General features: G+C 42.9%; 1 protein-coding gene across 1 annotated transcript in view; it reads right to left on the bottom strand.

The window, feature by feature from the left end:
- Positions 1-23626, bottom strand: part of CCHR1.PART0H1orf131 (chromosome chr1.part0 C1orf131 homolog) — a 324402-nt gene that overhangs the window by 24309 nt on the left and 276467 nt on the right. Inside the window, exon 6 of the mRNA XM_044063685.1 lies at positions 21343-21395. Within this exon, the coding sequence (XP_043919620.1) occupies positions 21343-21395 (53 nt within the window). The remainder of the gene's footprint in view (positions 1-21342; positions 21396-23626) is intronic.

The raw sequence follows: 23626 nt of genomic DNA, 5'->3' as shown, positions 1-23626 counted from the left end.
CGGAACAGACTCTTGAGTACAGTGGAACCAAAGTTGGCTCTGTGTCTAGAAGCTAAATCCAACTTATAATGAGAAATGAAAGTATGAGGAGTAGCCCAAGTAGCTGCAGCACAAATCGTATCAATAGGCAGCCTGTCTTGGAAAGCTATGGAAGTAGCCAAAGCTCTAGTTGAATGAGCCTTAGGTTTGTTTGGTAACTTTTTATGCCTGACCTCATAAACAAAGGAAATCAAAGATGTAAGCCATCTGGAGAGAGATACTTTCGAAACTGGAAGGCCCTTTCTGCCTTCTGCATAAGAAACAAACAGTTGGTCAGACTTTCTGATTTGTTTGGTCCTGTCTAAGTAATACCTTAATTGTCGATGAACATCTAGCCAATGTAATTTCTGTTCTGATCTATTAGAATAGTTAGGAAAAAACACAGGAAGGTCAATGTTTTGATCTAGGTTAGCCGGAGAGGCTACTTTGGGTAAGAAGGATGGGTTGGTACGTAAAGATACCCTGTCCTTATGAAACAAAAGATAAGGGGATCAACTGCAGAGAGCATGAAGTTCACAGACTCTTCTAGCCGAAGTAATGGCTACCAAAGAGTGTTTTCCAGGATAGCAATTTCATCGAACATGAAGCCGCAGGTTCAAAAGGAGAAAGAATCAAAGATGTCAGAACCAAGTTAAGGTCCCACGAAGGAGGAGGATTTCTAACAGGAGGCTTGAGTAGAAAGACTCCCTTCAAAAAGGCTTTGCAAAGTTTGTGAGACATGATGGCAGAGTCAGAGATTCCAACATGAAAGTTAGATATAGCTGCCAACTGGACCTTAAGAGTAGAAGGAGACGAACCTGAATGGAAAAGATCGGCCAAGAAATCAAGGACCGATTGAATAGAAGCAGTGAAAGGGTCAATGTTCCTTCCCTGCGCCCAAAAGGAAAAACGCTTCCACTTACTGAGATAAATCTTCCGAGTGGAGGTTTTATGGGAAGCTATTAAAATATCTCGAACTGAGTGAGATAATAGAGGAAGCCTGGCTAGGGTTGGAATTGGAGGAACCATGCAGTGAGGTTCAGAGAGGGAGGGCGATGTAATTGACCCGACTGATGGATCAAAAGATCTGGAACTGGGTCCAGATGCCAGGTTGCTCAGCAGAAAGCGGTGTAGAAAGGGAACCTAACCTGTCGAGGCCAGTATGGAGCAATGAGGATCATGGAAGCTTTCTGAGCGATGGCTTTCTGTATCAACTGAGAAATCAGTGGGAAGGGAGGAAAGGCATACAGAAGTCCCGGGCCAATCTTGGACTAGAGCGTCTCTGCTGGGATGGCCTGGTTGGGGAAAGAGTGTGAAAAAATTTTTGCACTTGCTGTTTTGGGGAGTAGCAAAAAGGTCGCAGCAAGGCTGGCCCCTCTTTAGAAAAACTTTCTCCAACACTGAATTTTTCAGAGACCACTCGTGAGGCATGAGAATAGCTCTGCTCAATTTGTCCGCAATGACATTGGACTTCCCGGGAATGTGCGTTGCTATCAGAAACCGCTGAGAAGAAATCGCCCATTGCCACAGTCTGAGTGCCTCTCGACATAGGGGGTAGGATCTGGTTCCGCCTTGTTTGTTGATATACCACACTACAGACATATTGTCCGTCTGAATTGCTATCGTTCCTGTCGGAAGAGAGTCGTGAAGGGCCTGCAACGCTAAAAGCACTGCTCTCATCTCTAGAACATTTATGTGCAAGTGGCATTCGTGAGGTTGCCATATGCCCTGGACCGTCTTGCCCTGATAATGCCCCCCCCACCCGATCAGGGAGGCGTCCGTTGTCAGAGTAGCAACCGGAGGGGGAGGGACAAAAGGTCTTCCTAAGAAGAGCTGGGGGGATGTAATCCACCAAAAAAGGTGATTCCTGCATGCTTGAGTTATCACAATGGTGTGGGACATCGGAAGTTGTTGGTATGACCATTGTGTGAAGAGCATCCATTGTAAGATTCTCATGTGAAATCTGGCTAATAGAAGAAGCAGGATAGCAGCTGCCATGATCCCTAGAACTTTCAGGACCAGACGAGCTCTGATTTTGTTGCTGTGGAGGAGAAGAGAGACCTGTTTGTGTATGTCTGCTATCCTCTGGTCTGTGAGTCTGGCTGACATGCTGAATGTGTCTAGATTTGCGCCTATGAAGGTAATAGCACGACAAGGCGACAAAACAGACTTTTCGCAATTTATTGAGATACCTAGCTTTCGACATGCGAAAAGTGTAGTCTCTGGCAAGTAGAAGAAGATGCGTGGTGGGGGCTGTAAGGAGCCAGTCATCTAAGTATGGAAACACCTGGAATACCTGGCGTCTCAGATGAGGCGACCACTGCCATGCATTTGGTAAACACCCGGGGGGCTGTGGTGAGTCCAAAGGACAGGGCTCTGAATTGAAAATGACTGGTTCCCAACCTGAAGCGGAGAAATCTCCTGGAGCGTCTGTTCATTTTTATGTGATAGTACGCATCCTGGAGGTCTATAGAGCACATCCAGTTGTCCTTTCCCAATAGGGGTAGGATGAACTGCAGCGTGACCATCCGGAACTTTGTTTTCTTGACAGACTTGTTCAAGTTGCTGAGATCCAAAATTGGTCTCCAGTCCCCTGTTTTCTTTGGAACCAAAAAGAATTTGGAGTAGATTCCGGATCCTTGCTGGTCTGCTGGAGCTGGCTGAATGGCTCTTTTTGCAAGCAACTTTGATATTTCTAACGCTGCTTGCTCCCTTTGAGCGGGTGGAACATCTGGAAGGGACTTTTTGACTGATTTGGAATGCGAAGAACGGAATGGAATAGCCTTCGGAAATGATGGACTGTACCCACTTGTCTTGAGTTAGAGATCGCCAGGCTTCTGGGTACAGTGACAATCTTCCCCCGACTGCCTCCGAAGGTGGACAGTCGGGCAACACCTCAGGGATGTTGAAAGGGCTTATCAGAAAAGGTTTCTCGATTGCCCTGGTTCTGCGGACCCCCCCTGCCTCTCGGGCGGCGTCTACCATTATTGTTCCCCCCCCTGCCTCTAGAGGGGAACCGACTCTGTGCATCAGGCAAAGCCCCTTGAGATTGCTTGCGGAACCACATCTTTCCACTTTTCTGGCCCTTGGGGTAAGGCCTAGAAGGAGTAGAAAAACGGACTCCGACGGCAGAAAGAGTTTTGCCATCAGTCTCGCACCTTGTCAGGGTTTCTTTCACTTGAGGACCAAAAAGGGACGATCCATCAAACGGGGAGTTAGTGAAAGACGTCTTAAAAGGGTCCGCAAAATTGCATAGCCGCATCCAGGCCACACCTGTACCTGCGGCTCTGCTCGCTCCATCAGCCGCATATGAAAGAAGGCGCATGGAGGAGTTAGCTATCGAATTGAGGGTAGCCAGCTGAGCGTTCATCTTATCCTGAAAACCCGCAGCTGTTGGATCCTTTAACATCTCACTCGCTTCTTTGATCAAGTCTCTTTGAAGACGAGTGAAAGTTCAGCGAACGCATAGAAAAGGTCACTGACGAAAACATCCGCTTCCTGTACCTGTCCATAGACCTAGATTCCTTGTTAGGGGGATGGACAGGCACTGAAGGATCAGCTAGTTCCTTCTTGGTGGCAGCAGCTACCACCATAGCATCCACAGAAACTCCTTTAGTCAAAAATTGTTTGTCCGCTGGGGCGGTAATAAACTTTGAAGGTCTCCTGGGGGTGGGGTCCACAGAGTCAGGAGCCGTCCAGGCCTTTTTTGCTACCACCTGCATGAGGGGGTCAAAGGGGGGGGACACCCAAGAGGTGGAAGGGCGAGAGCCAAACGCCTCAAGATACACAGATTCATCCTCCGAAGGGTTGAGGGCTGGCCAATTCCCCCTCTGTTTTAAGATCTCCAGGATGTGTGCAAAGGAGACATCTTCAGAGGGGGAACAGGGGGAACCTTCAGAATCCTCTAAATCCGTGTCAGAGGTGACAGACTCAGGTGAGTCTATGTGCTTTCTCTTGCACTTTCTCTTCCTAGGGGGCTCTCCTGCCAATTCAGGAGAGGCCTCGGAAGAGGATGAGATCCCCACTGGGGATTCTTGAGGAGCTGGCTCTCTACGGTCTGGGATGAGGGAGTGAGTAGAAATTACCTGAGGCACTGTGGAGGGAGGGGCGGACGGAGCCGACTGTGGAGTTGAACCAGGTTCCAACACACTCCGCATGACCTCGAAAGCACCCCTGTCAGGCAGAGCCAGAGGTCTCCGCTCCAAAAAGCTGAAAACCTCCCTCGGCATCGACAGAGATGGCTCAGAGGCCGATGTCGGAGCCGAACTCACCAACGCCGAAGCACCGAGAGGGAGAGCGGGGTCGGACAAGGGTCTGATGCCACTCACCCCCTCGGAGCCGACGAGGGAAGTCCGGCGCCGAGATTCTTCCAAAGAAGAAATCGGAGCAGACGACGGTGCCGAAGACAATTGTATCGGCTCCGCGCTGCCACTGTCTCGGTCCGAACGCCCGGCTCCGAACTCAAAGGAGTCGGAGGAGGAACATGAGAAATAGGATTAAGCATCGACTGATGAGTCGGGCTCTGAAGCATTTGGGCCAGTGCCTCGGACTTAAGAAGTCGACTCACTACCCTCTGAAGGTCATGGTCCGAAAGTCTCGACGACCTAGAGGAGTGAGATCTATGGCTCCGTTCAGACAGCAAGGGAGATGCTGGAGCCATATGAACGGAGCCAAGAGACGGTGACCTAGACCTTTTCCTAGTTGTCGGTTCTGATAATTTTATCGGAGCCGACTCAGTGATTTCCAATACCTCGGCTCCGGCCGGAGCCGAGGGAACCGAAGAAATAAGAGTTCGAGTCTCATTGGCTCCAGCCGGAGCCGATGTTGTAGCAGAAGCCTTAGGTGTCGACTCAGAAGCTGGAGCCGGCGACCTAGAAGGCTTGGAGGGTTTGCCAGTCGGGGACCCTCAGGTTTCAATAAGCCTCGTAGAATAAGCTTATTTTTCCTTTCCTGCAGGACTCTAGGGCTGAAGCCATGGCATACAGCACAAGAGTCCTGCAGGTGTAAAGGTCCCAGGCAGTACACGCAAGAAGTGTGACCGTCTGTCAGAGACATCTTCTGACAGCACGAGTCACACTTCTTAAAGCCTGAGACCTTTGAATCCTTAGACATTTCCAAGAAATAAAGTGTAATCACCACACAAGCACAAACACACCGATTACACTATCCACTAAAAATTACAACTAAAGTTAAACTAATAAATTTAGTTTTGTTTTTTAAAATCCCTACAAAAAAACACATACACTCCACTAAAAGGGGATGGAAGGGCCCGAAGGCCTAAGGGAAGAACTCTTAAGTTCTTGTGGTAAAAAGGGAATTATGAATAAAAACTAATTTAAAGGGGTTTAAATTAACTTTTAGACTGTTCTAAAAGACTAACCTGAAGCCGGTTGGAACAACACACCTCGATCGCTGTAGCGGCAAACGAGATCTGGGGTATTACCGCCTAGCATTGTGGGATATAAGGGGAGCCTCGAGCCGGTGGAACTAACTCTCGAGCTTTTAGAGTGGCCGAGTCGGAGCCGAGGATCGGCTCCGAACCCATCCAGCAAGAATGAAGGCGAGATAGACAACTTAACATACAATGGTTCAACAGCTCAGCTTAAATTTAGAGCAAGTCTTTACAAATGATTTTCCATTACACTGGGAAGCAGGCAGGAGTGGGTGCTGACCCCACTGTTGTTCACTTTATACCTAGAATCCTTGCAGAAAAAATAAGGACTTCCCCCCAAAAAAGGCTACACCTGGGAATCTTAAATCTGAAGATAGCATTGTTTACAGTAAACATTATAGTGACAATGAGACCCAAAAGATTTGCCCAGAATCTTGGAAATATTAGATCAATTTAGCCAGCTTTCAGGTTACAAAAATCAAAAAGTTAAAGCCCAAGATATAAAGGCGGATGAAATGCAAGACCTTAGACAATCTGACCCAGAAATATTAAGGTAGGACCAGAAAAAATATCTACACCAAGTGGACTAGGCATTAAACTAGTACTTCTTATCACATATTTTACATCTTGTTCAGACTTCTGGCAATCACTAGAAGACAAAAAAGTAAGGAAAATAGAGGATGGATGAAAGAATTTATCTTGCAAGATAAAAATAAAACAAAACAAAAAAAAAAACAAGAGTAGCATGGGGAATGTTATTGCACGAGATCAAGGTGGAATGCTGATACCAGACATCAGACATTATAGCAAGGGATTCACAACGGCATTCTACCTCAGCTGTCAAGACAGATGGTACAGTACCAAGACACTTGAAAAAGACCCAGACTTAAAAACAATGCGCATGCCGGAATTGGTCTGGAGAAATAACCATAAAAGGGGAAAGGGAAAATCAGCACTGAACTACAGAAAATATTTTCCACCAAACTTTTATGTTACTGGAAACGACATCTTACCTATAGGGAGGACCTTAAAAGATAGATAATAAAGATGAAACATAAGCTGGTACAGAGCTGAAATCCAGACTAAAATCAAATACTGGCATGACCTGCTAAAGCAAGAGGGAATTTAGAACTGGGAAGGACGTGAAGAGGGAATATGCCATACCAGAAAGGTATAGACTAGAGTATGAAGAACCGAGTGGACAACTGCAGATGACCCAAGGGGGGAGGACATCCTGCAATAACAGAAGGAATAATAAAGATAAGATAGTGAAAAATAGAAACTAAGCAATTAATAACTTGGGCGGCACAAACTGTAATGTCCTTGAAAATTGCTATAACTGTTAAAAAAACAAGGGAAAAACATACTTAGACATTGGGAGATTATAAATGGGATACCAAAGATAGTAACCAAACCAAAAAAGGTACAGAATATATTGGTAGAAGTGTCAACATAATTTTTTCTATACACCAAATAAATTGGCCAACATATATGCAAATATTGACCACCACAGCTGTAGTCGTCTGAAATGAGAGAATGGAAGGGAGCATATTTTCTTGAGTTGCAAGGCTCTATCACAGCATAAACCAGACTGCCAAGAGTGTAATAACTAGGCTAACTGGGCAAATCATAATACTCACCAAAGGTATCCAGTGGCCAGGCTCAGATTAGAAACTTTACAGAGAAGAAAAGAGTAACTCTCAGTTGAATGCTTCTGTGGAATCAATGAAGCCCACCCAAGTTAGAGGGCTCACAACCACTAAAATCACAGGAATATGCATGTGGCAACCACAACATGCACCGTCACATCTGGATATAAAATCATGCTGTTCTGCATTAGGAGGCCATACACAGACAGCAGAGAAAAGTGACTATTGTCCTCAACTTTAGAAAATACAGGCAGCAGCACAGACACTGAAAATGAGAAGTTATGTACCTACCATAACGTTCCATGTTAGTTGTCTTCTCTCGCCTTCTTTCTTGCTTGATGGGGTTCGGAGTCGATCCTCGGCTCCGACTCGGCACTTGCTAAGCTCGAGAGTCACTTTTACCAGCTCGAGGCAGCCCCATATCCCATGATGCAAGGCGGTAAGTACCCAGATCTCGTTTGATATCTATAGGGAACAACACCTAGCACAAAAAACTTCCCAGGAGGAAGGAAAGCAATTAGCCTAAAAACAGAGCTACAAGGGAGACCAGATAACTAGCTGGTGTCTTAAGGAAGCAATCTTCCAGATAAGGGAGATAAAGGTATGTCCAGGCAAGGGGGAAGGAGGGAGGGTCGCAAGAAAGAAGGCGAGAGAAGACAACTAACATGGAACGTTATGGTAGGTACATAACTTCTCAATGTTAAGTTGTCAATCTCGCCTTCATTCTTGCTTGATGGGACCGCGTCCCTAGCACCTCTATCCTGGGCGGCTCAATGGAACAGACTCTTGAGAACCATAGAGCCAAAACTGGCTCTATCCCTGGAGGCCAAATCCAATTTGTAATGATGGACAAAAGTATGAGGAGTGGCCCAAGTGGCAGCTGCACAAATAGTATCTAGGGGGAGTCTAGCCTGAAAGGCTGTGGAAGTAGCTAAGCTTCTGGTGGAATGAGCCTTTGGTTTTGAGCACAGCTGTTTGCCCCTAAGCTGGTAGATTTCAGATATGGTGGAAGAAAGCCATCTGGATAAGGTCACCTTGGAAACAGGAAGATCTTTCTTATTTTCAGCGTATGAAAGAAAGAGCTGATCAGATTTTCTGAATTGTTTTGTTCTGTCCAAATAATATCTGAGTTGGCGATGAACATCAAGATAATGCAATTTCTGTTCCGATCTGTTGGAGTAGTTAGGGAAAAATACAGGGAGATCGATCGATTGGTTTAAATTTGCTTTCGAAGCTACCTTTGGTAAAAAGGATGGATTAGTTCTTAAGGATACTCTGTCTTTGTGGAAGACCAAATAAGGTGGACGAACAGAGAGGGCATGAAGTTCTGACACTCTTCTGGCCGAGGTAATAGCGACAAGAAAGAGTGTCTTCCATGAAAGAAATTTCAGTGAACATGAAACAGCTGGCTCAAAGGGAGGAAGAATTAGGGATGTCAGCACTAGATTTAGATCCCATTGAGGAGGAGGACTCCTGACAGGAGGTTTAAGGAGAAAGACTCCCTTTAAAAAAGCTTTACAAAGCCTGTGGGACATAATATTGAGATCTGCAAATCCGACATGAAAGTTCGAGATAGCAGCTAACTGAACTTTAACTGTGGAAGATGAAAAAAATTTCCGCCAAAAAATCCAAGACTGCGTGAACAGGGGCAGTAAAAGGATCAATATTCCTTGATTTTGCCCACAAGGAGAAACGTTTCCACTTACTAGTGTAAATCCTTCGAGTGGAGGATTTAAGGGAAGCTACTATGATATCCCTAACAGGGTTAGAGATATTAGGAAGCCTGGCTGAGGAAGGAAGTGGAGCAACCAAGCTGTGAGGTTGAGAGAAGGGATGGACCGATGCAGTTGACCCGATTGGTGGATCAGAAGATCTGGCACTGGATCCAGATGCCAAGGCTGCACCAAGAGGTGACGATGGAGGAACGGAAACCAAATTTGTCGAGGCCAATACGGGGCAATGAGAATCATTTTGGCTCTCAAAACGGTAGCCTTCTGGAGTACCTGTGGAATTAATGGAAAGGGAGGAAAGGCATATAGAAGTCCCTGGGGCCAATCTTGGGTAAGAGCGTCTCTGGGGGGATGGCCTGGAAGTGGGAAGAGAGAGAAGAAGTCTGGGCATTTGCTGTTTTGGGGAGTAGCAAAAAGATCGCAACATGGGCGGCCCCATTTTAGAAAAATCTTCTCCACTATAGATTGTTTGAGAGACCACTCGTGAGGCATGAGAATAGCTCTGCTCAATCTGTCCGCTAAAATGTTGGTTTTCCCAGGGATATGCGTTGCTACCAGAAACCGATGAGAGGAGATCGCCCATTGCCAAAGTCTGACAGCTTCTCGACACAAGGGGTAGGACTTGGTTCCGCCCTGCTTGTTGATATACCACACTACGGACATGTTGTCCGTGTGAACTGCAATTGTTCCCAAGGGAAGAAAGTCGTTGAGGGCTTGCAATGTCAAAAGCACTGCTCTCATCTCTAGGACATTTATGTGCAGGTGGTATTCGAACGGTTGCCACGTCCCATGATCCATCCTGCCCTGATAATTACCCCCCCCACCCAATCAGGGAGGCGTCCGTAGTGACTGTGGCTACTGGGGCCGGTGAAACAAAAGGTCTGCCCTGATGAACCTGAGGAGAAGAAATCCACCAGTGTAGATGTTTTTTGCAAGTTTGTGTCATTAGGATTTGGTGTCGCATGGGAAGTTGTTGGTAGGACCACTGGGTGAACAACATCCATTGAAGGAGACGGATGTAAAAGCGGGCCAAAGGAAGAAGAGTAATGGCAGCTGCCATGAGGCCCAATACTTTTAGGACCAGTCTGGCTTGCACCTTTTTGTTGGCTAGAATGATCCGCACATGGCTCTGGATATCTAAAATTCTTTGGTCTGTGAGATTTGCTGACATCCGAACAGTGTCTAAATTTGCGCCTATGAAAGTAATAGACTGGCAGGGCAATAAGGAGGATTTTTTGTAGTTGATCGAAATTCCTAACTGAGTGCAGAGATTTAGGGTGTAATCCCTAGCTTGCAGAAGTTGATGCCTGGTGGTGACTGAAAGGAGCCAGTCGTCGAGATACGGAAACACCTGGAATCCTTGACGTCTCTGGTGAGCCGTGACCACTGCCATGCATTTGGTGAACACTCTGGGGGCTGTAGTGAGACCAAAGGGCAGGGCTCTGAATTGAAAATGACTGGACCCCAGCCGAAAGCGGAGAAACCTTCTGGAGCGTCTGTGAATTTTTATGTGATAGTACGCATCCTGAAGGTCTATTGAGCACATCCAGTTGTCTTTGCCCAGGAAAGGCAAAATCGATTGAAGTGTGACCATGCAAAATCTTGTCTTTTTCACAGACTTGTTGAGTCTGCTGAGGTCCAATATTGGTCTCCAATCTCCCGTCTTTTTGGGAACCAAAAAGAACCTTGAGTAGATTCCGGGCTCTGCATGGTCTGTAGTAATTGTCTGAATGGTCCTTTTGTGTAGAAGCTTTGATACTTCTAATTTTGCAATTTCCCTTAGACCGGGTGGCACATCTGGAAGGGAATTTTTGTGAGTGAAAGGACTTTCCGCGAAAGGAATTTTGTAACCCTCAGATATGATCGACTGTACCCATCTGTCTTGAGAGAGGGAACGCCAGGCTTCTGGGTACAGCGATAGTCTTCCCCCGACTGCCTCCAAGGATGGACAGTCGGGCAACACCTCAGGGATGCTGGAAGGGCTTGTCAGAGAGAGGCTCTCTGCTTCCCTGGTTTTGTGGACCCCCTCTGCCTCTAGGGCGGCGTCTGTTATTATTACCCCCTCTGCCTCTAGGGGTAAACTGACCACGTGTATCCGGCGTGACTCCCTGGGATTTACGGAACCACATTTTTCCGCCCTTCTGACCTTTGGGGTAAGGTCTAGAAGGGGTAGAAAAACGGACCCCTACGGCAGAAAGAGTCTTGCCGTCCTGCTCACACCTGGTCAATGTATCCTTCACTTGAGGGCCAAACAATGCTGACCTATCACAGGGAGAGTTTGTGAAGGACGCCTTAAAGGGATCTGCAAAATTACAGAGCCGCATCCAGGATTGACGTCTAAGAGCCACTCCTGTACCTGCGGCTCTACTCGCTCCATCTGCTGCATACGAAATCAGCCGCATGGAGGAGTTAGCTATAGAATTAAGGATTCCTAGCTGAGAAGCAATTTTGTCCTGAGCCCCTGGAGCTGTAGGATCCTGTACTACTTCACCTAGTTCTTTAAGGATGTCCCTTTGGAGTCTGGTGAAGTGACATAAATAATTCAGCGAACGCATGGCAAAGGTCGCTGAGGAGAACATCCGCTTACCATACCTGTCCATGGTCCTAGAATCCTTGTTAGGAGGATGGACTGGTACGGAAGGATCTGCAAGTTCCTTCTTAGTGGCGGCCGCCACCACCATGGCATCAACAGGGACACCTTTTGTAAGGAATTGCTTTTCAGAAGGGGCTGTAATAAATTTAGGCGGCCTCCTAGGAACTGGCTCTACAGAATCAGGAGAAGCCCAAGCCTTCCGAGCGATAACCTCCATAAGGGGGTCGAAAGGCGGAGACACCCAGGAGGTGGAGGGTCGAGATCCAAACGCCTCTAGGTATACCGACTCATCCTCGGAGGGATTTATGGAGGGCCAGTTTCCCCTCTGTTTTAGGAGTTCTAGGATGTCTGAAAAGGAGACCTCCTCAGAGGGGGATCTTGGGGACCCCTCTGACTCATCTAAGTCGGTATCTGAGGTGGTAGACTCAGGGGAGTCCAGGTGCTTCCTCTTACAAGTCCTCTTGTGCGGAGGATCTCCTGACGGGTCAGGACAATCCTCAGAAGAGGGGGTTCTTCCCAGTGGGAAAACCTGAGGCGGTGGATCTCTCGGTCCGGGAGCAAGAGAGTGGGAAGAGATATCGACAGGCACCGTAGAGGGAGGAGCTAAGGGAATAGACTGCTGACTGAGCCCAGTGGACAGCACACTCTTCATCACCTCAAAGGCTCCCCTCCCGGGGAGATCCGAGAGAACCCGTTCCGAAGAAACAGGGACTCCCGGGCCCACCGAAAGGGAAGGCTCCGAGGCAGATGTCGGAGCCGAGCTCACCAAGGCCGAAGCTCCAAGGGGAAGAGCGGGGTCAGACAAGGGTCCGTTGCCACTCACCCCTCGGAGGAGACCAGGAAGCCCGCCACGAATCCCTCCAAGGAAGGTCTCGAGGAGGAGATAAGAGTAGATGCTGAAGGTACAGAAGGGGGGGGGGGTATCTGTCCTTCAGCCATAGCCGTAACTATTCCCGTAGACTCCAGCTCCAAACTCTGGGGCAGAGTCGAAGGAGGAACTTGAAGAGGGTGTGGACTAATAGTCGTCTGTTGAGACGGACTATGCAGCATCTGGGCCAGTGCCTGTGATTTTAATAATCTACTTACCACCCTCTCTAAATCATGGTCTGATAACCTGGATGACCTAGATGATCGGCTCCGATGGCTCCGTTCCGAAAGAAGAGGTGAGGCCAGAGCCGACAGTATCGGTTCCAAAGAGGGGGACCTGGACCTCTTCCTCGAAGGAACCATCGGAGCCGAAGAACCCACGGATCCAGATGGAGCCGATAACTTTTCGGCTCCGAGTGTAGATCTAGATGCATCGGCTCCAGCCGGAGCCGATACAGGCATGGAAGTAATGGTGTCGGAGCCGGTCGACGCCGACACCGAAGCCTGAGCCACATGGTGGTCGGAGCCAGTTGGAGCCGACACCAAAGTGACAATAGCAGTATCGGGATTTAGACAAGTTAGGATCGGCTCCGGCCGGAGCCGATCTCGACTCCAAAGGAGTCGGAGCCAAGGCCGTAGGCTTAGAAACAGAAGCCTGGGCCTTGGTAGTCTTAGAAGGCTTGCTCGGAGCCGATTTGGCCGGAGAGCCCTCCGGTTTAAGGAGTCCCCTTAAGATAAGTTTATTTCTCCTCTCCTGCAGGACTCTCTGGCTAAAAGAGTGACAAATTGCACAGGAGTCCTGCAGGTGGAGAGGTCCCAGGCAGTATAAGCAAGAAGTGTGACCGTCTGTCAGAGACATCTTCTGACAGCACGAGTCACACTTCTTGAAGCCTGAGACCCTCTGTTCTTTGGACATGGTTGTATGCACAAACACTAAACACACAGTCCCAAATCAGACAACTATAGTTAAGGTATAAGAAGTAGAAAAACCTGACACACACACACACACACACACACCCTGACCGGGGGGGGGGGGGTGGGAGGGAATAAAGGCCTGACTAAAAAGATGAAGAAGGAAAAATAAAGTTAGTCAGAAAAAGCCTTACAATTAACTAAAAATTATAGAATTCTACAGAAAAGTGGATTTTTCTCTGATTGGGGCAACTAGAAGTTTAAATATAAACACTTACCAGGAGCTGGCAAAAGGAGGACCTCATCAGCAAAGCGGCAAACAAGATCTGGGTACTTACCGCCTTGCATCATGGGATATGGGGCTGCCTCGAGCTGGTAAAAGTGACTCTCGAGCTTAGCAAGTGCCGAGTCGGAGCCGAGGATCGGCTCCGAACCCCATCAAACAAGAATGAAGGCGAGCTTGACAACTTAACATCTGTTTTTATTAGCATGAGTTCTGCAGTCTTCAGAAGAGAGGGGAAACAGTGTGACTAAATACATTAAGGAAGAGGATGACAGAATCTGGAATTTGGGGATTATGGGGAAGGGACTGTCAATTCTAGTATTACCATACTTACTGAGGCTTTTACAGTCATGACTTGTCTGGAGTTTTCTTTTTTCAAGGACAGGAGGCTACAATAAACATTCACAATAGGGATACTGTATGTAACAGAGGATTATGATGAAGTCTCCATTGATAACCATTGAGTTACATAACCTTGAGAGGTGGAGGAATGGCTAGTGGTTTTAGATTATCCAGGCCTAAATTGTCTAATCTTGTCTTAGCATCTCAGTCCCCCATTTGAATTGTGCCATCTTTACAGACAAAGTCCCCAAATGAGATATCTTCAAATGGGGAACCAGAAGACAAGGTGTCCATCACCATCATAATCCAAAGCGGAAGATGTCTGAGAGTTATAAGAGAGCTCTAACTCCACTTTAGAGTATAAGAAATCTGGCCTTCTCACTTTCATGAGAGAGCTGCCTCATCCTCTTTTGAGCAGGAGCAACTGCAAAGGTGGATGCCTGTTGAGGTATGGCCAGAAAAGTGAAAAAATTGCAAGGCCAAATTTTGCCAGTCTTCAGACAGAGCCTGGCTAGGAACTGGGCATGAGAACTCAACTTGCACTTAGCTACCAGACTGTTGTGAAAACTGTAAGCTGGCAGGTGTTCTAGTCTTGCATGTCTGGATTCTCCACATGACAGACATTGGAAGCCTCAGGTGCAGGGGCTTGAGGTTATAAGCCCTGCACCTCAACTTTGTTACTTTGGGAGCCCTCTATCACCAATGTGATGAAGACATCCACATCCCCTAATCTTACCATGAAACAGAGGCTACAGGCGGACCCTTGGGAACTGGCTCCTGATCTGACCACTGGTACATTTTGCTGGGAATATATGCATGCAACCAATGCCATGGCAGTCTCCAGATGGACAGTGCCAGAGGTCTCAGTAATACCAGCACATCTAAACAACAGTACCTTGGTTTATGATTTACTTTGGAGCTGACTGCTAAGAAGTTTTATTTGAATTTATATTTTATTTGCTATCACTGTTTTTCACTGTTTGTAGGTAGGAAGGGCTAGCTTGTTAACAAGATTTACTTTGATTTCTACTTTGCTGTTTTACCTTTAATTTCACTGTTGGTTGTTAGAAAGGGATAGGTTTTAGACAGGCAAGCTCTAGCCACCCCAAGGGGCCTAGACAGCTATAAATTCACAGAGTGCAGAGAGGAAAATCCTGAGTATATCTAAACAATCTACCTTGGTTTGTGATTTATTGATCTTTACTGCTAAAAAGAAGTGCAACTGCTAGTGATAGTGAATGAGTGATGTAAAGAAATTACAACTTTTGTCTGGCTTGCAGAACTTGTCTGACTGTTGGTAGGGAACTGACAGCCCTCTAGATAGTATAGCTTGTACTGGGTGTTAAGATGTCTTTTCACAAAGCACCTATACAGTCAGGTTACTGTGAACAAAAAGATTTTTGGGGTAAATACCTACATGGAAAAAAAAGTCCCGTTTTAAAAAACAGAAATGTGTAGAGCATCCAAGCCTAGTTTTGGGCACACATATGTACAGACAGGATGTTGTTCACTTGTCAGATCAGGGAAGATAATTTTTGCTGCAGATATTTCCCAATATTTGACAAACAGTAGGCATGATTTTGTCAGGTGGAAAATTTAACATTTCACAGATAGCAACATTAGATGCATCTCTGATGGTTGTTAATGCTAGGAGCATTAATAATAAAGTTGTTTTATTGGAAGATTTGTTACATTCCCATATGACTGATGTTGTTGTTTGTGAAACATGGTTAAAGAACAATGACTGGAAACCAGTTCTGTCAGGGTTTACATGTTTTTCCTGTAACAGACAGTCTAACAAAAAATCAGGTGGAGGTGTTCTGATAGGGATTAAAGATAGTTATGAGACCTGTAATTAGTACATGTTCAATGATAACACCAATACTAAAGATTGTGCAACTGTGACAATAAAGACAACCTCAGAACATATAACAATTGGACTGTACAGACTACCAAAGTCAAGTGCAGATGACCTAGAGAAATTCATACATTTCTTGCATGAAACACAGGTAATATTGGTTCAACAATGTAAATTATTCACAATGTATATTTAGGAATGACTGCTTCAGATTGTAAAAAAAACTAACACAGGATGGAACATACTAGAGATTGTGTTCCTAAAGAAATTACTGTTACTTCAAGTCAAGTTTTACTATGTTGATGTGCAGTGATCATGGGGTTATAAAGTTTAATTTGTTGCTAGATAATTATGCCAAACTGAAATCTAAACCAATGCACAGAATGTTAATTACAGATTATATGGAAGCAAAATAGTCACTATGTAAAACTAACTGGACTGAGGTGTTCAGTGGAAAAACTGCAGATGGAATGTGAACATTTTGAAAGAGAAATTGAGTGCAAAAAAATCAAAAAAGAATGTTTAACATCAGGATCTAGGCATACAACATCAGGGGGATATATTACCATAAAAACAAGATATCTGATTAAGGTGAGAGACACAAAATGTAAGAAATGGAAGAGAGGTTGAACTACAACTTTGAAAACTGGAATAAACAAGCTGAACAGATTAAGCACAGTGTGAGACAAGATCAAGAAACATTTGAAGAAAATGTATATAAAGATATTGAGCATAACAGGAAACCTTTTTATAAATACATAAGATGTGGAAGAAGTAAAGAGACACAAATTGATAATCTGTGTGCAGATTCCAAAATGTATTCTTAGACACAACAGATTATAGATATATTTACAAAATCTTATACAAAACAGCTTGGCTCCATAAAAGGGGTGATAAGTTGTCCTAGTGACATCCAGGTAACCCCAGATACTGGAATCAAATTAAATTATATTGAAAAAGAACTGCCAAACTGGATCCAAACAAAACACAGGAAGGAGATACAATTAGTAACAATGACATGAAAACACTTCAGCAAGAACTTATGGTACCATTAATCTATTATTCACTTGGTCATATAAACATGGAGAGATTCCTCAAGGTTGGAGACATGCTCTTATTAAACTTGTCTTTAAGGGAAACAGGAGTAGGACAAATCCAAAATAACTTGACTAAATTGGCCATTTGGGAACAGGAGAATAATATGCTAATAAATACATGAAAAACTAAGCATATGAGATTTGGAAGACATAAACTGAAATGTGAATATTTAATACAGCAGACAGTGACTGAAACTGTAGACTCATTTAAGGACCTGGGTATATGGGTAGATTCAACTAGGAGTTTTTCTAATCGTATCAACCAATTGATTAATGATAGTTCTAGAACTATATGTTGCATAAAAAGATTTATAAAGGTTAGGAAATCAAAAATGATGAAGTCATTGTTTGTTAGTTACATTAGACCCAAACCTGAGTATGGAATAACAATATAGAAACCCTATAAGAAAACAAGTTTGAGTAAACTGGAAAGAGTACAGTGGAAACATACTAAGAGCATCCATGGATGTGAAAATTTAGGTTATTACGAAAGACTAAACTATCTGAACTTGTACAGTGTCTCTTAGAGATATGTAAGAGGAGATATTTTTTAGGTATATAGGGCATTTAGAGACAACTACCTCTGGGAATGTTTGGGGTTATCAAAAGGTACTACAGAATCATCAGACAACCTATGCAGAATATTCTATAGGAATGAGAAGTGTACTAATTGGTTCTCTGACAGAATATCTGATGCATGGAACAGACTACCAAATTACATTAAAGCAAGTACTACTTTAGACATTTTTAAGAACAGCCTGGACACTTATGGGAATGAATGTTTTAGCATATTGGCAAGCCAGAAGGGCATTAATGTCCGTGCTTGAAATATTTGTATGCAAGTATGTATGTATACATATATGTATGTATCAATATCAGGGTCTGTGCAATTGCCTCCACTGAGATGATACCCTCTAGCCAAGGACAGCCAGCTAGGATGGCAGTAAGATCTTTAGTTTCCCCTCATCATTCTCAAACTGTACTTGCTTCTCCATCCATTTCTTATGTTTATAAAAAGGGGTGTCTGTGGCAAGAAAAAACTGAAGGTGGTGCAGGCCTTACAATGAATGACATCCCGGAGAAGGACAGATATGCCCAACAAAGGGGTGCAACTGTGCAAGACTCTGCAAGTTAGACCAGACATTAGACCTTGCCTGCAGCTGAAATCTCAAAGGTTATGGACTTCAACAAAGATCCATACACATAGGTTTGTTATCTACTTTTCCCCAACAGAAATGTGCATAACACACATCTTTTTGCTGATCTTGGAACATAATTATCCTAATCTATGAACTACATTAATGTTTTCTTCATGCTGGAAGACAACTGTATCACCAAAGTAAGTGTTGAAATATCTGCATCTTTTTAAAATTATTTACTTTCTTGTTGACATCTTGCAGGATATCAGGTTTATAACCAAATGATAGCAAACAAAAAGCCAAATGAATGAGGGCCCACTGACAACTAGTCATAATGCTTATTTACACTGATTTTCTTGGTATTTTTATATGTTAGGTTCATAAAATTTACTGCCTTACCCTGCACTTCTGAAACAAAAGTATGTGAAAGTGTTTATTCTGCCTTACCCTGCACTTCTGAAACAAAAGTATGTGAAAGTGTTTATTCTGAAGTATTAAATTTACATACATATTTTCTTAAATGTTACGGTTCTGTATAGAAATAAGTGGCAGATAAGTTGGTTAAATTAATAAGCTTAATGTTTGGATAGTTTGGGGGAATTATTTTTATCTCGAACATATTTTTCTGAGATTGCTGAAGCTTGTGGAAAAGCTTTGTTTATTAACTGTTCCATAAGACCAGTTGATTATAATGCTCCCCTCAAATGCCTTACTGCCATTATGAACATGGTTTTCTGTAGCAAATTAAATATTTTGTTAAGACTTTTTATTCTCTTAAAACTTTTAAAAGGTGTTTGTTAACAATGAAAGCTTGTTACAATTAACAAAACCTTAATCAATAAATATGACCAACTAACAAGAGAGTCAGCACTAAGACAACTTTAGTTGTATTAGCTTTTTTACCAGAAAAGTTAGCAGACCTAAGAAAGTACAATAGTGTTAGGAAAGTGCAGTGGTGTGGGAACTGTATATGCAGATGCTGGAGTATGTTCACTTTTATAGTTGTGCTAACATTTGGGACTTCTGACACAGAAGGCCAAGTGTCCTATCTAACTTCCAGAGATTTTCATACCTTCCTCTTTTAGCTGGGTGGACACCCTCCCATATGGATGTCAGCATACCTTTGGTACAAGAACAATGTCTACTCATGTCATCTTTCTTTTCTTCTTGCTCTATAATCTGTAAGGGTCTGTTAGAAACCTGAGCACAAATTGTCCAGGTAGTAAAGGACCCCAAAGATGAAGTAACCCCAAAGCTCCCTCTCCATGTGCTAATCTAACCCAAGGAGGGGGAGGAAAAATGTAAGATTAGCAGAAAGGGAAGGTGGGGTAGAGGTGACTGTTTACCCCCTAACCCCCAGAATGCTAATAAGCAAGAAACAAAGAAGTAGGAGGGAAACACTACTGCAAAAGTGAGCACACAAATATATGCAATTAAGGAAAGTTCCTATACAACTTACTATACACTATAGTATATACTATACACTGATGGTTAGAAGTAACAACTTTTGGGGTTATTCCAAAAACGTATGGACCACAGTGGCTAGCCATGGAAAGATGCAGGCTGTAGTGTCCATGCAGAATGTCCTTGGCAAATTATGTCCTGGTACTGGAAGTTTTGCACAAATTGTAGTACTTGGAAATGGTATGATAAGATAACCAGGTAGCTGGTTCCAAGATGGCCTGGCTGCTGACTCCTATAAGTAAAGCAATTGTGGCTGCTGTTGCTGTTATGGCTGCTATCTGTTTTGAGAGAGGCCTGCCTTCAATACCTTTTGCAGAGGCTATGAATAACTGATCTATTTTTCTTACGGCTTTACTTTAGTCTTTTCCATTTAAAATTTCAGTTGCTTATGCACACCCATGCTATGCGAAAATCCTTTCTTACTTACACTGTGAGGTAGACTAAAATACCAGGAGGTTAACGGGCCTTTTTTTAGAGAGACTTCTTACATCACCTTGGATGTGAAGATAATGCTGGTTGTAGAGGCTTACCATCTCCCTGTGGAAGATGAAAAAGACTTGCCTATACACAACTGATTGTAATTCAGAGATTTCTCTGCAGGAAGTGGCTGCAGCTATACGCTCAAATAGCAGCAACAGCAGCAAAGTTGTAGTTTAGGCCTCATGAGAGGGAACTTTCCTTTTTGCTCAGTCTCAGGTGTTAATATACATTTCAGGAATTGCAGCAAGAACAAAAGGGAAAATCCTAGGGCAGGCAGGAGTAAATAGTTGAGATAATCCGAATTTGTAAAGGCCTGACAAATATTTGATGACTGTGGATACAAATGACTGGTTAGAGTCCAGTGCCTCTCTCTGGCACCAAAGGGACAATATTTTTCATTTTACTAGGTTTTACTTCCTTGTATTTAGACTTCTAGCCTCCCTTATAATAGCAAGCATGTCCAATCATGTCAAAAGCCAAAGCAATCCATGCTCTAAAACTTATGGTATGCTTGTAGCATTGGGCCTCATAACTCCCCTGGGTGGGTAATAATTACACATTGACACAAACCCTCTGTTGGGCATTACTGCTTACTTAATGTACTGTGTTTACAGCTGTTCAGGGTTCATAGGAGAAAAACTGAAACTGAAAATACCTATATCTGTCAAATACAGTGTGGCATGGTGTGGTGCCCAGCAAAGTTAAACTGAGAACAGAAACTAAAAGAACCAATAAGAAAACAACTAGGACTTTAGCCAATAATGTCTCTCTCTCTCAGAAACAGCAGCACAGAACAATCACTACTGGCCCTCGGAAATCTGACACCAGCTGAAAAACTGCAGATAACTGTAGCAAAGGAGACAACACAGAGAAAACAGTTATCTTTGTAACACAGTAATAGCCAGTGAACTGTTATACATGGAGTAAAATTACTTTTAAACAAACAGAAAGAAGAACAGCAATTCAAATAAAACACATTAGCAGAATTCACTACACAATTTCAAGTGCAAGTGAAAACAGGTACTCTTCTGATACTTTAGGTATGAGTTTAAAAGGCCAATTATTTTCTTCTCGGCACATGTGCTTCCAGTGCAGCTCTCTGCAGCCTTTAGAAAAGGCGCCAGAGAAGCAGTGGTCAGCGTAGTTAAACTGGGAAGAGGAACAGAAAGAACCAATAGAAAAACAGCTACGGATTTAGTTTGCTGTTACTAAACCAGTGACACTGCACTTTAACATGCACATACTTAGCATTTATCTATACATAATGCAGCTGTGAGTGAGAAATCCTCCTTAGCATAACTCAGGAAAGGTCATAACATACTTTGGCAGACCGGTGAAAATAAAAACAGGTTTAAAAAAAATAAAAAAAATTCTAATTCCACAGTCATAGTTCTTGTGCCATATCCCTCCCCAAAAGAAAATGGTTTCTCCTTCTGGCAATTGTGGCTACTACAAAAAGTGTGCTGAAACTCAAAGCACCATTTAAAACTCTGGTGTTATTTTTAGAATACCACTTACCGTCCTTCCTGATCGCTTGTTTTTCTCTTCTTAGGCAGCTCAGATTTAATTTCCTGGACACAAAGAAAATGTGTCAAACACAACTAACCAAAAAGTCTTAAGCACAGTGACATCTGAACATCAGAGTATATATATATATTTTTTAACAAGCTAACCAGATAAGTACAGGTATATTAGGAATGTACCATAAATATATATGTTTGCAAACATAGTACCTTAATTTGTGCTTATAAACCAATTAGATTGGATTACTATAACACAGCAGTGTAAGAAACATTTCTGTGTGGGAGATTTTCAATTGTTATATATATATATATATATATATATATATATATATATATCTAATTAATCACTGTATAGTAATAAGATCACATAATGGTAGTAGAAGTAGCGAACTTAAACTCATCCTAAGTCAAAAAATAATAAAAAAATATATTTTGAAATATTATACAAAATTACTAAGTATTAGAAAGTAATCCAAGCAGGGTAGACAAGTCTGTTTCCAGTCGAAAATCCTTTATTAAGCACAAAGACAAACGATCCAAGTAAAACAAAAATAACAGAATAATAGTTTCATAGCAAACTTTGTAACTATATCACACACACACACGCACTTTTTATCAGGTATGGGAGTGGTTTATTGTGCTGCAAAATACAGTGTATTGGTATACATGTTAACAAATTCACATCCCTTCCCCCATCAGTGTGACATTCGAGCTGGTCCTGCCCTACTTAGTAGCTGTCGTAATAATATAACCCTTATGTATTTTAAATAAAATGAATAATGATGTGGTACCTCTTATTAACCAGATTATTAAGTCTGTGATTTTATCCAAGATAATATACTACATGGTTAGAAATATAAAGTCTTAGACCATTTGGCAATCTAAAAATATATATAAATAGATACATATATATTTACCATGCAAAAATCCATTGTGCAAACCATATTCTATTTCCATAACCTGCTGTTAACAAAGATTGCTTTTGTCCTTCTAGACTTCTTCAGGTCTGTATACAAGAACCCTAAAAAACTATCTACAAAAATATTACTGTATGATTAGCTAGTATTGTTATTAAACATTATTTCAAATCTATATCAAACAAAGCTTCTCAGTAGCACTCTTCAAGAAAAATCTTGATGATTGGATGGGAAATAGGAAATTCACCCCGGGGAACACCTCTGTTGCTCTGCTCGACAGGGGCACAGGAAAATAATGTTCTTGAGTAGCGAAAGCTAGGATACCTTTTTGGGTAGACTTATATAGGCCCTAGGGCCAATAGTCTAGTACCTACCTATGAACCTAAAGAAAGTGGACATAGAAGACGAAAAAAGAAAAAAATGTGATGATAGAAAGAAAATATACACTTCTATTAAAAATTATTTACCACTGTGTTTAAAACCAACTGAAAGAATAACATAAAATAAAATTAATCATGTAATTGTAAACAATGTGGCAATTTTCTAAGTTTCAGTAAGTACACTTTTAAGTGAGCAGTAGTAGTTTAGTCCAAGCTTCCTGAAAGAGTTCAGCTATAATTGCCACATGAGTTCACGTTTTTCCCGCATATTCAAGATGTCTCCTTCAAGATCACCAATGTCTATGCAATCCAGTATCCGGAACTTAAAAATGTGCATCTTTTATGCACAGCAAGTTGTTTGGCTAGTGCATTATTTTTACATCCAGAGCGGATTTCTGCCAGATGACATGAAATCGTACTCTTAAGTTTATTTACAGTCTTGCCCACACAAAGTACATCACACTCATTACACTGTGCCCTGTATATTACTTTTGTAGTGTTACAATCACCCACTGCATTGGTCTTAGTTTTTATTGCCCTTATTTAAAGAAAATCATTATCATCTTGTTGTGTAAATATACAAAATGTACAATTATCTTCACATCTTTTAGTGTTTCTCTCATAAAGTCTAGGTTTAAATTCAACAAAACTTCTAATGTTCCTGGCCTTCCTGTAAACAAATGATGGGGCTTCACCTAAGATGTTAATCAGATAAGGTTTTCCTGTGACAATGGCCCGGTTTTCTTTAATAACATTTTTGATACTGTGATGATCCAAAGTGCATGTCAGGATGCAGCTATTTTTGCATTTGTTATTCTCCATGGCATTTCTTAACATTCTCCTACTAGGGAGGTTAAGTGAAAGTGCTTCAGTCCTCTTCAGTTCTGTAATGGGTTCCAGGATATTTTTTAACATCTGACTTTTGTATCCTCTCACTAGGAAATCATTCTCTAAGTTGCTTAGGTTGCTCAAAAATGATTCC

This window comes from Protopterus annectens, chromosome 1.part0, assembly GCF_019279795.1.
Source record: "Protopterus annectens isolate FY-2018-M chromosome 1.part0, PAN1.0, whole genome shotgun sequence".
In the NCBI taxonomy this organism is placed as follows: domain Eukaryota; kingdom Metazoa; phylum Chordata; order Ceratodontiformes; family Protopteridae; genus Protopterus; species Protopterus annectens.
The sequence above is the reverse complement of the archived record's forward strand: the minus strand, read 5'-3'. Positions and strand labels throughout refer to the sequence as shown.